Here is a 12343-nt window from a genome sequence, read left to right as displayed (position 1 = left end):
TTATGTAAATGCATATTAAACCTCCAACTTTTCACTAACCTGTCTAGAGGACTAGAGTTTTCTTTTGTTAATTTAAAATGAAAAGGTGAAATATCAAGTTATGAACTATCCACTTTTCATACAACAACCATTAATTTAGAACTTACTAACTATTAAAATGGATTATTTTATTATACTAATATAATAAAATAAATCAAAGGTAGAGCCAATGGAAAAAAAAGTCTCAAATACTTTAAGAATGATTGAAAAACAAAAATCAACAAGAACACTAGGCCTACTATTGTTATTAGTACTGTTTGCTTGTGTTAAGAAATAAAATGAATATAAGAATGGAAGTAGTCACAAAAAATGTGTTGGGTTGAAGTCTGTTATTAATAGTTAGTTGTTTTCAACCATTAAAAGTAGTCACAAAATCCATGCATATGTTCCCTTGCAACAGCAAGCTAGAGATACAGCCAAGGGAAAAACAGTCCAAAAAAGTTTGAGATGGCTTGAACAACATAAAGCAACAACAACACCACAATTTGAACTAAAACAAATCAATATTTAGTGAATCAACAGTCAAAGAGATCGCTATTTATTCTAAGCACAATAAATTCACATAAGTAGTAGTTAACATGAGTAGTTAATGATAGCAGCATAAAGTAACATCAACACCACAATTTGAAATAAAAGAAACACATTCATTAAATCAACGGAAAGAAATCACCATTTAATCTAAGCAAAATAAATTCACAAGAGTAGTTAGCAATATGTATCTAGTATTAATTTGAAATGAGATCAATAGCCAAGAAATACACAAGTAACAGAACCATGAAAATAAGGTACGAGTAAATTTGTGAAAAGAAAAAACACAGTAGAAACATGTATTTACTGTGACAGGGACGAAGATTCATGTGGTTGAACGCTTGAGGCTTGTTCAGAATTTTGTGTGTGGTGTGTGTTTTCTGGTGTAGATCATCTGTTTATATAGTAATAGAAAGGGTAATTGTGTAAACTTCAAAAAACGGGGATGAGGATGCAGTGACTTTTCTCCAAATCTCTCCAATTTGGGAGGAAGATTAGGAGAAAAGATATTCCCTTATCTTCTCTTATTTTTTCTTTCCAAATCATCCCCAAAAAAACTGGGGAACACAGTCAAATCATATTTTCCTTCCGATTTCTTCCACTTCCCCCCTTAAATGAAACTCGGGAACTAAGCATTAAGGAGAAAAGATGATAAATGGAAGTTAGAAGTTAAAAGTTAAAAGATAAAGAATGGAGTGAAACTTGTTAAGTTCCTTATTAATTCTATTGATGTAATTTTTGGAACCGAGTTTTTATTGATGCTTAATGGTAATACCCAATATTTTAATTATAAATGTTTTTGTAGGACCGAATTTTTATTAAATATGGATTAATTACCAAAAAGATTTTATAATCATAACTTTAAAATAGTTTGAAAATTTTAAGGTGTTACATTGAAAACTTTTTTTTCAAAAAATAATAGAAAGTTTTTTATTTAATGTAATTAGCATTACTTAGAATGGAAATTATTGATATTGTTTTTAGGTTATAATCTTGATTAGTATGTAATGATACTAGGATATTATAGATTTCTGCATTTATTATTATGTTTATGTAACATTTGTTAGATATTAAATTTTTTATTTTGTTAGAAATCGGAATTATTAAAATTTTCAAATCATTTTTTGGATGAGATTATCATCGGGTTTTAGGAAAAGAAAATTTTAACCTTTTTTTTAATTAACCTATTAAGGTCATAAATTATATACCCGATACTTATGGGTATACCCGCAAATCCGATGCGTATATGTTAGCTGGCTACCCGACAAGACATAACCGGGTTTGAGATACAGTTTTAATTATAATCAGATATTAGATTGGGGTCACGAATGCCAATCCTATTGTAATAGGTATGAATATTCGAGTAAAAATCAATTTAATCCAACGCCAACGTCTTCTACAGCGGCAAAAGACGTCCTTCGAACACCTGTACCAAACAGCCTACCCCAAATAACTACTTCGTAATTCATATTGCCTATTTTTTTGTGCATGTCGACACTTAAACAATAATATAAACCAAGTCTCCCTTGCTGGGTTTGGGTGTGAGTTTCTTTTACTGTTTTTCAGATAAAAGATCAAGAATATGCGATTGCTTTATATCTGTAGCAAGGAAGCGACTGAGATCGGGAGACAAGTGGCAAGTGGGGCATGTCCTTACTGCAAAGGCAAAGTAGAAGCAGTTGATACAGAACACAAATGGATGTTTTGCTGCATCCCCATTTCATATGTCAACAAACGAAAGTATGTCTGCTCTTTGTGTTCTCGGCGTTTGGTTTTGTACGATCAGTGATTTTTTTGCTTGAGGCCTCAATTGAGTTGATCTTTAAGGTATGTTTTGAACAATTAGTGTTTGTAGTTATCGGATTTGATACCTATGGAGTTGATGTCTATCTACATGTCTACCTGGCATTGAAGCGGTGTAGTTCATAAGTGATCTTAATGTATTAATTAAACAAATGAATGTATTTGTGTGATGCTAAAGTCAAAGTTCGATACAAAAAGCTCGGTTACGCCATTAGTCTTTTGTTTTGATTTTTTTGCTCAAAATGAAAATCTTGTGTAACAAAACTTTCTACTTTTGCACTAAACAGATAGGGACTATATATTTTTTTTTTGTCACAAATACTGCGACAAAGTTTATCGTTGCCATTATAAACTCAAATTAAGCTACATTTCATCTCTTAGAAACATGTTTTTATGTATATTGCATTTATAGGTGTAAAGTGGCTTAATGAATAGTGGTGTCAGTCTAGATAAAATGCTATTCATAAAGTCTATTTCTATAAACCGAATAAACCGTCTAAGTGATAACCATTTTATCATTGCATTCCAAAAAACAAATTTTACAATATTTATCAATTCTAAAATGAAAGAAGGCCAAAAGAAAAAAGAAAGAAAAAAATAGACAAAAAGTTAGTGTCGTAAAACACTAAACGATGTTTTTGTTTAATTAACCCATTAACTCATTTAGTCTTAAGTCATACAAAAACAAAATTACATAGTTGTCTAAATTAAGTTTTAACCTATTAAGTTCATTAAATTAAAAAAGAATAACCCTTAATAAATTTATCATTTATCTATTGAAAATGTTACTCATGCTACATTTAATGGAAAAAAAAACGTGCCGTAAATGAGCCATTTACCCCCTATCGATATATAATAAGATGTATACAACACCTTCACCGACAAACATCATTTATATATCCATAGAACATTTAAAAAGAAACATATGGTTGGATTGCGAGAGTTGTAGTTTCAATATAATCATTTTTGTAAACAATCAAGTAACAGAAAGTTCTCAGTTTTCACCTCATGGGCATACGTCACATGCCATGCACGTTAATTCTTTCTATCGATATATGCATCCAATCATCTGTATAATTAAATCCATGGTATATATGATGATGCTTGTTAAATGGTTAATAGTGATTATGTAGGACTTGGAACCCAACTCTGGTGGCTATCTTCAGATCTTGCAATCATGTTTTATGTTGAGGTGACTTATTGTCGATCATAATTATAGGTGTTACAGTCAATTTGCCTTTCAACGAGAAATCTAGAACCAAGATGACTTTCCAACCGGCAACAACTACATCATTTGATTTGACGTGGATTTTAACTTCGATCATCTTTTTTCCCGATATATCCGTTCGAAGGAATTCAACACATATGTATCATATCGTCATGACATTTAGTCACAAAAAATTTTTCTACTCGGTTGAATATATTCCACCTACGTTTGACATGTTCATGTTGGATTAAGTGTCTAAACTCATAACTATAATTAATATAAACTTGAATTGATGGTAGTATAGTCCTTTTGAGTTGTCCTCAAACCTAACAATTGGACAAGATGTTTTTGGAGAAAGAGGTTAATTTATTATTTGATTAATAAATTGAAATAAATGATTTATTAATATATTATGACAATGATATATTAATTACAAATGGTAATATTTAATTAATTATTAATCAGAAATTAATTGGAATTGATTTTGGGATTGATAAAATTAATTGAAAGTGCAGGGACTAAAAATACAATTATTAAATAGTTGAGCAAAAGGCTCCAGAACCTTCCACCAGGAGGGTGGACGATTTTTGTCACACCCCTGAACCAGACGACAGAAACGTCCAGGGGCTTGGGTGACTTCATGTTTGTAGTATCATCACAGTGTATATAATTGAAACAAAACATCATCATCATTACACATGCCATATTACAACTGTCATTGTTTACATCAAGTATTGTATTTCATATTACATGCCAAAATATCCAAAATATGGTGATAACAAAACACAACAAAATATCTAGGTATTCTTGCTGACCAACTTGCTCAACGATTTCCTGAGAATACAAGTTAATTTGAAAATGTCAACATATATAATGTTGGTGAGTTCATAAGTATGTTTGTGTAAAATGTTTTTTTATTACTTTGTAAACGCCAAAAAATCCGATATTTTCCAAAAATAGTTTGAAATGTTTGTGTCTGATCTTGTATTAATGCATGTGTGTTAATGTTTGTAAGTGTATAAAGTGAATGATCCCAGACAACCCGGTGTTGTCTGTTTATAAAACATTGTGATCTCAACACCCTAAGGTTGAGTACCAATGCATGTATATTACCGTATTATCAACAAAATTGTATCCCGTAAATTTTATAATGGTGTAAATTCCTCTAAGTGAGTCGTTATAATCATACTTGATAATGACAATTCCTCTTGTCATGACGTTTTTTCAGATGCCGACTTGTTTAAGGTAAGGTTTGTCACCCTAGACTGGCCTAGTCTAACTGTAGTGAACAGCTCAGGTGTGGGGTATCACCCTCGTATAGATCTATACACAATCTCCCGCTCTCCCTCCAGGAGACTCTGGTTATAACTACAAGCTACGGTTGTACACTCGATAGGTGCCAAACGAAGTGTCTCACAAGATCCTTAACTGAATTTACGCGAATATGAAATTGCACAGTGTATATTGTTTCCGAGTATGTATTTAGTTTTCAAATCCAAACGAAGTGTCTCACAAGACCCTCCGGCCCCACAACTCGGATGGACCCTCCGGTCCTAACTCAATAAGCCCATAATAATAATACTCAACATAAATCACAAAGACATAATGCGAGATATATCAAAATACTCAATATAACACATAAGACCCTCCAATCACACATAGAAACCACTCATGGTAAGTATAGTGAGAAGACTCGCCTCGCAAGAAATCGGATAATCTCGAACTCAAATCACCAGTCTAGCCTCCGCCTAACACATACGACGATTATCCCTAATTAATCACAGCTCTCAAGAAGCTAAACTAACCCTTCTACAAACACACAGAAGGGTAAAAAACATTTACCCCTCAATGGCCTTAATAATCCACAAATTGACCAAACCCTAAAAGTCAGCGAGTACGTTGCGCGTACAAGACCTCTACGTTGGGCGTACTCTGATGTCATGCATGCATCGGGGATTCTCAACCCTACGTTGCGCTACTGGGATTAAGCTCGACGTACACCCCAAATTTGCTCTTTCTACTCTTTTGGTCTTAATTAGTTAAGACCTTGGCTCACTTCACAGATCTGGACTCCTTAATAGCTCTTATTCCATAAAGTTAGTGACTTTAAGCCTTTGCATGGCTGATAAGGTCACAAACACACAAAATCTTCACTCTCTTAACTCAAAATGTTCATATCTCATGCATGGTTTGATTCCAACGTCCCAGTCGTAATTTTTATCACACTACACCACTAAATACACTCAAAGGGGTTGATTATAGTCTCTGGAGCACAATATCTCATAAAGTCTCCAACTTTTGGGACAAAACCCCTAAAATACTCTACTATGATGCACAAAACAAAAGGGTGAAAACTTGAAGCTTTATACCTCTATATGAAGCTCCCAACACAACTATACTCTGATCCAAGGGCCTGGACTCTCACTCCTTCTTCTCCAAAGCGTCTTCTGTAGGGTTTTGAGCATTCTAACACTCCTAAGGTGTACATGCAACCCTAGAAACCTTGGATCTATGTTTGTCTAAAATACATGCAAAATTTTATTTCCAAGGTTCTTAATCCTATCTAGCATACATGGGGAACTTTAATCATAAAAGTTTGCTAGAATTACATATCTTGAAGTGATTTGGATTCCTTGAAACCTTGTGAGCCTAGTACCCCAAGTGTGATGCCTCAAATATCACACAACACCAAATGCACTTGGAATAAACTTGAGAGATATGTAGAACACTTAGAAATCGACTTGCCCTCCTTTGTTCTCTTAGGTGCCGATTTTGGTGTGTAACATGAAGCTTATATAGTGTGTTACAATTAGGGTTACACCATGTAAACCCTAATTGTCATGACCTTTCATTTCCATGACCCATGGGTTATATAACCACCATGGAGCATCCTATGGGTTTTAGCCCAACTTGATAATACATGGAGCTTTAGCCCACTATACAAGTATGAGTGATTTACACAATCAACCCATATATTTAATTAGTCTTCTTTTGATCACTTAATTAATTCCAAATTAATTCTTGATCAATACTAATTAAATAATACTACTAATATATTAGAACTTATAATATATTAATAAACTTTAAGTGTTATTTCTCTCATTTTAGTCTATCCAAATACATGATGCCATGCAACCCAAATGGACCATGCCAAAGTGGTTCAAGTACATACCAAAAATAGTTATGGACTTAGACACCTTATCCAACAGTCTACCACTTGGATAAGTCTAATAACTATAACTTAAAGTATGACTTCAGGAACCGATCAACAATCGTAGCTCTTTCAAGGTCTCTCGGAACTGAGATGGTGATGATACGCCATTTAAGGTAGGTGATCATATAATCCTCTGTTCTAGATATCAGCCGGAAAAATACATGGAACAATGTCTTACTTATTATCCAGCAGTTTGTTTCTCGATTTCCGATTTGTTTGACAAAGAACTTAATCGAACACATCAATTTAGTTCTGACAGGGCCCGATACATGGGTCAAAACAAAATCATCGATGGAACCAGATATCGCTCCTAATCAAAGAAGGAACATATAAACTTTGACTCATATGCTTGTTCTACTACTTGTTGAATCACACACAAAAGCACGTTTTATAACATCGAGTTACCAATGTGTTTTCATACGATCAATGCATAACCAACTCATAGGAAACAAGTCATATCTCTAGGTTTGAAGACTTATATGATGTTACCGTCTCACGATCATTCGAGATAAATTCTATGAAGTGATACCAGTGAGCATGGGTTGAATCCAATACTCAGAACTTATGAGCACTCATGAGTGTTGTAGCCATGTCCAACAATTTAGACCTCTACAACCAACTCATGACAGTCTTGATTCATACCTACTTCCAACATATGACCGACTGTGGAGAATTCGAATAATATGATATACCAAACATAATTATTCTGGAAGTCAAAACATGCAAAAGAAATATAGTAAACGATTGAAAAAAAGATAGCAACACTTTACTTATAAATAAACACAACTTTTATTCATCATCAAATGTCAATTCCACTTTACAAATTTCAGAGTTATCTAACTACTAAAAACTAATATCATCCTTCAGCCCTATACGCCTCGCATGCTGGAGATGCTTAACCCTACCCAGTCCCTTCGTGAGGGGATCTGTTGGGTTTTCATCCGAAGATACCCTCTTTGCCATGAGGAGTCCTTCTTCTATTCGATGTCTGATGAAATGATATTTTCTGTCGATGTGTCTGGATCTCCCATGATCCCTTGGTTCTTTCGCTAAGGCAACTGCACTTTCACTATCACAGAAAATTTCCATAAGCTCCTTTATAGCTGGTACAACTCCAAGGTCTCCAATGAAGTTCTTTAGCCATATAGCCTCCTTTGCAGCCTCGCTTGCTGCTATATACTCTGATTCACAAGTTGAATAAGCGATTGTATCCTACTTGGAACTTTTCCAAGTAATTGCTCCTTCGTTTAAGGTAAAGACCCAACCTGACTGAGTGCGTAAATTATCCCTATCAGTCTGGAAGCTAGCATCACTATACCCTACAACTCTCAAGTCATCACTCCCACCGAGGGTAAGGACCCAATCCTTAGTCCTCCGTAGGTACTTGAGGATATTCTTTACCGCGGTCCAGTGAGCCTTGCCAGGATTCCCTTGATATCTGTTGACCATGCTCAAAGCAAAGGCTACATCAGGACGAGTACAAGTCATAGCATACATAATTGAGCCTACAACAGAAGCATAAGGTACTCGACTCATTTCTGCTATCTCAGCCTTGGTACTCGGGCTCTGAGTCTTACCTAATCTAGCGTTACTCTGGATGGGTAACTCTCCTTTATTGGAATCTTGCATGCTGAACCTCTTTAGCACCTTATCCAAGTAGGTACTCTGACTAAGTCCAATTAGTCTTTTACTTTGGTCTCTCAGAATCCTTATCCCTAGAATATAGGCAGCTTCTCCAAGGTCTTTCATAGAGAAAAACTTCCAAGCCAGGACTTCACTTCCTGCAAGGTTGGGATGTCATTTCCTATGAGTAATATGTCATCCACATATTGTACCAAAAAACTAACTATACTCCCACTAGCCTTGACATATACACAAGATTCATATTCACTCCTCGAAAAGCCAAACTCTTTGACTTTCTCATCGAAACAAAGATTCCATCTGCGAGGTGCTTGTTTCAATCCATAGATGGATTTCTCAAGCTTACACACTCTATTAGGGTATTCTGTACTGACAAAACCCTCTGGCTGACACAACTAAACATCTTCAGCCAAACTTCCATTAAGGAAGGCGGTTTTGACATCCATTTGCCATATTTCATAATCATGAAATGCAACAATGGCTAACAGGACCCTAATGGACTTAATCTTTGCTACTGGTGAAAAGGTCTCATCATAATCAACTCCCGGAGTTTGATAGAATCCCTTTGCAACCAGTCGCACCTTATACGTGTGTACATTACCATCAATCTCGGTCTCCTTCTTGAAGATCCATTTGCACCCAACTGTCTTACGACCTAGAACATTGTCAACCAAGTTCCAAACTTTATTGTCATACATGGATTGTATCTCGTTGTCCATTGCCTCTTTCCATTTTGCAGACTCGGGGCCTGCCATGGCTTCCGCATAGTTGTTAGGTTCATCCAGACTTACCAGTGTCTCATCACTGATAAGTGTCTCACCTTCCGTAGTAATATGGAAACCATAGTAGTGCTCAGGTGCATTCCTAACCCTTGTGGAACGCCTCAGAGGTACAGACTCGTCAATTGTATCAACAAGAGTTTCCTCCTTAGGTTGACTGCTAGGGTTTGAAGTTCCTTCACCACTTGACTCTTGAATTTCTTCAAGGTCAATTTGCCTCCCACTGTTTCCTTGGCTTATGAAGTCTTTATTTCTCTCTCTCTCTCTCTCTCTCTCTCTCTCTCTCTTGAAAGACACCCCTCCTTGCTACAAAGACCACATTCTCATTGGGTCTGTAGAAGAGGTAACCAAAGGATTTCTGTGGGTAGCCGATGAAAATACACCTCTCACTTCGAGGTTCGAGCTTATCGTGAGTCTCACGCCTCACGAAAGCCTCACAACCCCAAATCTTGATGTGGTCTAGATTAGGAACTTTTCCAGTTCACATCTCATGAAGAGTTTTGGCAACTTTCTTTGTAGGGACTAGATTAAGGATATGGGCGACAGTCTCTAAGGCATACCCCCATAATGAGATTAGTAGCGAAGCTCGACTCATCATGGAACGAACCATATCCAACAAGGTTCGATTACGCCTCTCATCCACATCATTCAACTGTGGTGTCATGGGAGGTGTCAATTGTGAGACAATCCCACATTCCTTAAGATATTCGAGGAACTCTGTACTAAGATACTCACCACGACGATCGGATCGAAGCATCTTAATGTTCCTGCCCAATTGATTCTCAACTTCTTGTTTAAACTCTTTAAACCTTTTCAAAAGTCTCTGACTTATGCTTGATTAAGTAGACATATCCATATCGACTATAATCATCTATAAAAGTCACATAATAACAATTAGCATCCCTTGTGGCAGTTTTGAAGGATCCACACACATCTATGTGCACTAGATCCAACAAACCTTCACCCCTTGCACAAGAACCAGTAAAGGGTGACTTTGTCATTTTTCCAAGTAAGCGTGATTCACAACTAGCATCTAACTTTAGGTCAAATGACTCTAAGACTCTATCCTTTTGGATTTGGCCTATGTGTTTCTTGCTTAAATGTCCAAGACGACAATGCCATAATGATGCTTTATCCATATTATTATTGCTAGAAGAATCAATACACAACACATTATTTCCTAGGTTATCTACAATAGACATAGCTTCATACACACCATCACAAGGTAATGCTTTAAAATAAAGAACATTATTAAAGAAAACATTTATTCCCCCAATTTCATTATCAAAAGAAAAGGTAAACCCTTGTTTGTACAAAGCATGAAAGGAAATAATATTTCTTGCCATTTTAGGAAAGTAACAACATTTATTCAAATCTAATGTAAACCCACTACTTAGCAACAAAGAATAAACTCAAATCTTGGTAACATGTGAAGCTTTCCTATTCCCCATGATCAAGTTTATCTTTCCATGCTCCACATTTTCACTTCTTCTTAGTCCCTGCAAATAAGAACATATGTGAATACCACAACCGGTATCAAGGACCCAAAAATTAGAATGGGGTGAGTTATTAGGGTGAGTTATTAGTCCCTGCAAATCAGAACATATGTGAATTCCACATCTGGTATCAAGGACCGAAGAGTTAGAATAGGAGAGTTATTAGACAATATTGTGTAAATACCTGCATGGGTGGGTTTCACTTTCCCATCTGTTAGGTGCATTTCATGCATTCATTTTGTAGTTTTAATCCATAAAAGTGCATTTCATTTAAGTTTAAACTCATGCATTTTGCATATTTTTCGGGATTTTTCATGATGCAATTCCATTCATACACTTTTGTGATATTTCAAGGACTTTTGAAGGAAGAATATTAGTTGAGATGATGAATAAAAGATGTGGATGAAGTTTCGGGACCATTGGAGTATCAAGGAGGAAGTTAAGAAGAAAATGAAGATTTTGACTTTACAGAGATTTACACGGCCGTGTAAATGAAAGCTTTGAGTTTACACGGGCCGTGTAAACGCATACTCATGAGCAATTTACTTCTTGTATTTACACGGCTGTGTAAATGGTCAGTTATAATTTACAAGGGCCATGTAAACGTGTCGCCAGTTTTAAAATAGTTGAATCATTTGTAAAAAGGGACAGCCAGTTGCAGGAGAAGTTAAGTCGTATTTTGGTAGAGAAGAAAGCGATATTGGGAGATTTTGGAAGTAGATTAACATTTGGAAACACTTTAATTTGCACTTTGTAAGTTGAATTGAGGATTAAACTTGTTGAATTGTAGTTTAACTTAGACATGTATGGTTGATTTCTATTTCATTTCTGATTCTGAATTCTTAAGTATGTGTTATTAGGTTGTAATTTACATTTGACTTATGTTTAATATCTAGTAATCTTTGATTTGATCTTAATTATGTGTTTGATGGATTCTCTTTTTCACTTGATCAATGAGCTAGGGTTTCATTCAATCTAGTTAATCAAATTATGAAATTCGTATATGTTTTATGATTTGATGTTAGTAACATACACTTGATTGGTTGAATTTAAATCAAAAGAAATGTAATCAAAGGTTAAATGTTCATAATCCCAAGCTTATGAGGAATGTTGAACATTGTTGGTAATTGTGGCAAGAGCTCAATGTCCTTCAATGATTTGATGCAAGAACTTATTTGAATTGAATCAATTAAAGGAATTTTTATTTAAAGAACATGTTTTGAATAAAATACTTTTTTCAACTTAGATATTAGAGTTTATTAATATCTAAATTACCAACCTAGATAAAACATGAGTCATAATTATATTACATCTTTTAACATAATACATATGTAGGAATCAGAATCAGAAATGTATTTCTTTTATTGAATTTAGTTTTCAATCTTACTTATTTATGAATTTTAATTCTAGTTCAAACATAATCACCCATTTTAATATTGTTTGTATGATGTGTGAGAGTATGGCTAAATAAGAAGTCTCGTATTCCTATGGATCAACCCTGCTTACTCTATACTATCTTTAGTGTATGAAGTAGCAGTGATTTGAGTTTTATTGTTATATTTTATCCCATTATTTGTTGGTTTGACAGCCAAACAAATTGCCGTCGTTGCCGGGGACACGGTGTTACTAATTGTTT

The 12343-nt window shown here is 35.0% G+C and overlaps 1 protein-coding gene across 1 annotated transcript; it reads left to right on the top strand.

The window, feature by feature from the left end:
* Positions 1–1856: 1856 nt before the first annotated feature.
* LOC145100079 (uncharacterized) lies at positions 1857–2567 on the top strand. Its single transcript, XM_079037483.1, has one exon. It carries the CDS (start codon positions 2150–2152, stop codon positions 2354–2356), a length of 207 nt encoding a protein of 68 aa, XP_078893609.1. The 5' UTR covers positions 1857–2149; the 3' UTR covers positions 2357–2567.
* Positions 2568–12343: the final 9776 nt, after the last annotated feature.

The sequence above is a fragment of the Lactuca serriola genome, chromosome 4, assembly GCF_051521515.1.
Source record: "Lactuca serriola cultivar US96UC23 chromosome 4, Lser_US96UC23_V15, whole genome shotgun sequence".
In the NCBI taxonomy this organism is placed as follows: domain Eukaryota; kingdom Viridiplantae; phylum Streptophyta; class Magnoliopsida; order Asterales; family Asteraceae; genus Lactuca; species Lactuca serriola.
Note: the sequence above shows the minus strand (reverse complement) of the source record. Positions and strands in the feature narration are given on the sequence as shown.

What these genes read in the sequence shown, in the direction of transcription:
- LOC145100079 (XM_079037483.1), top strand. Translation starts at nt 2,150, where the DNA reads ATGCGATTGCTTTATATCTGTAGCAAGGAAGCGACTGAGATCGGGAGA.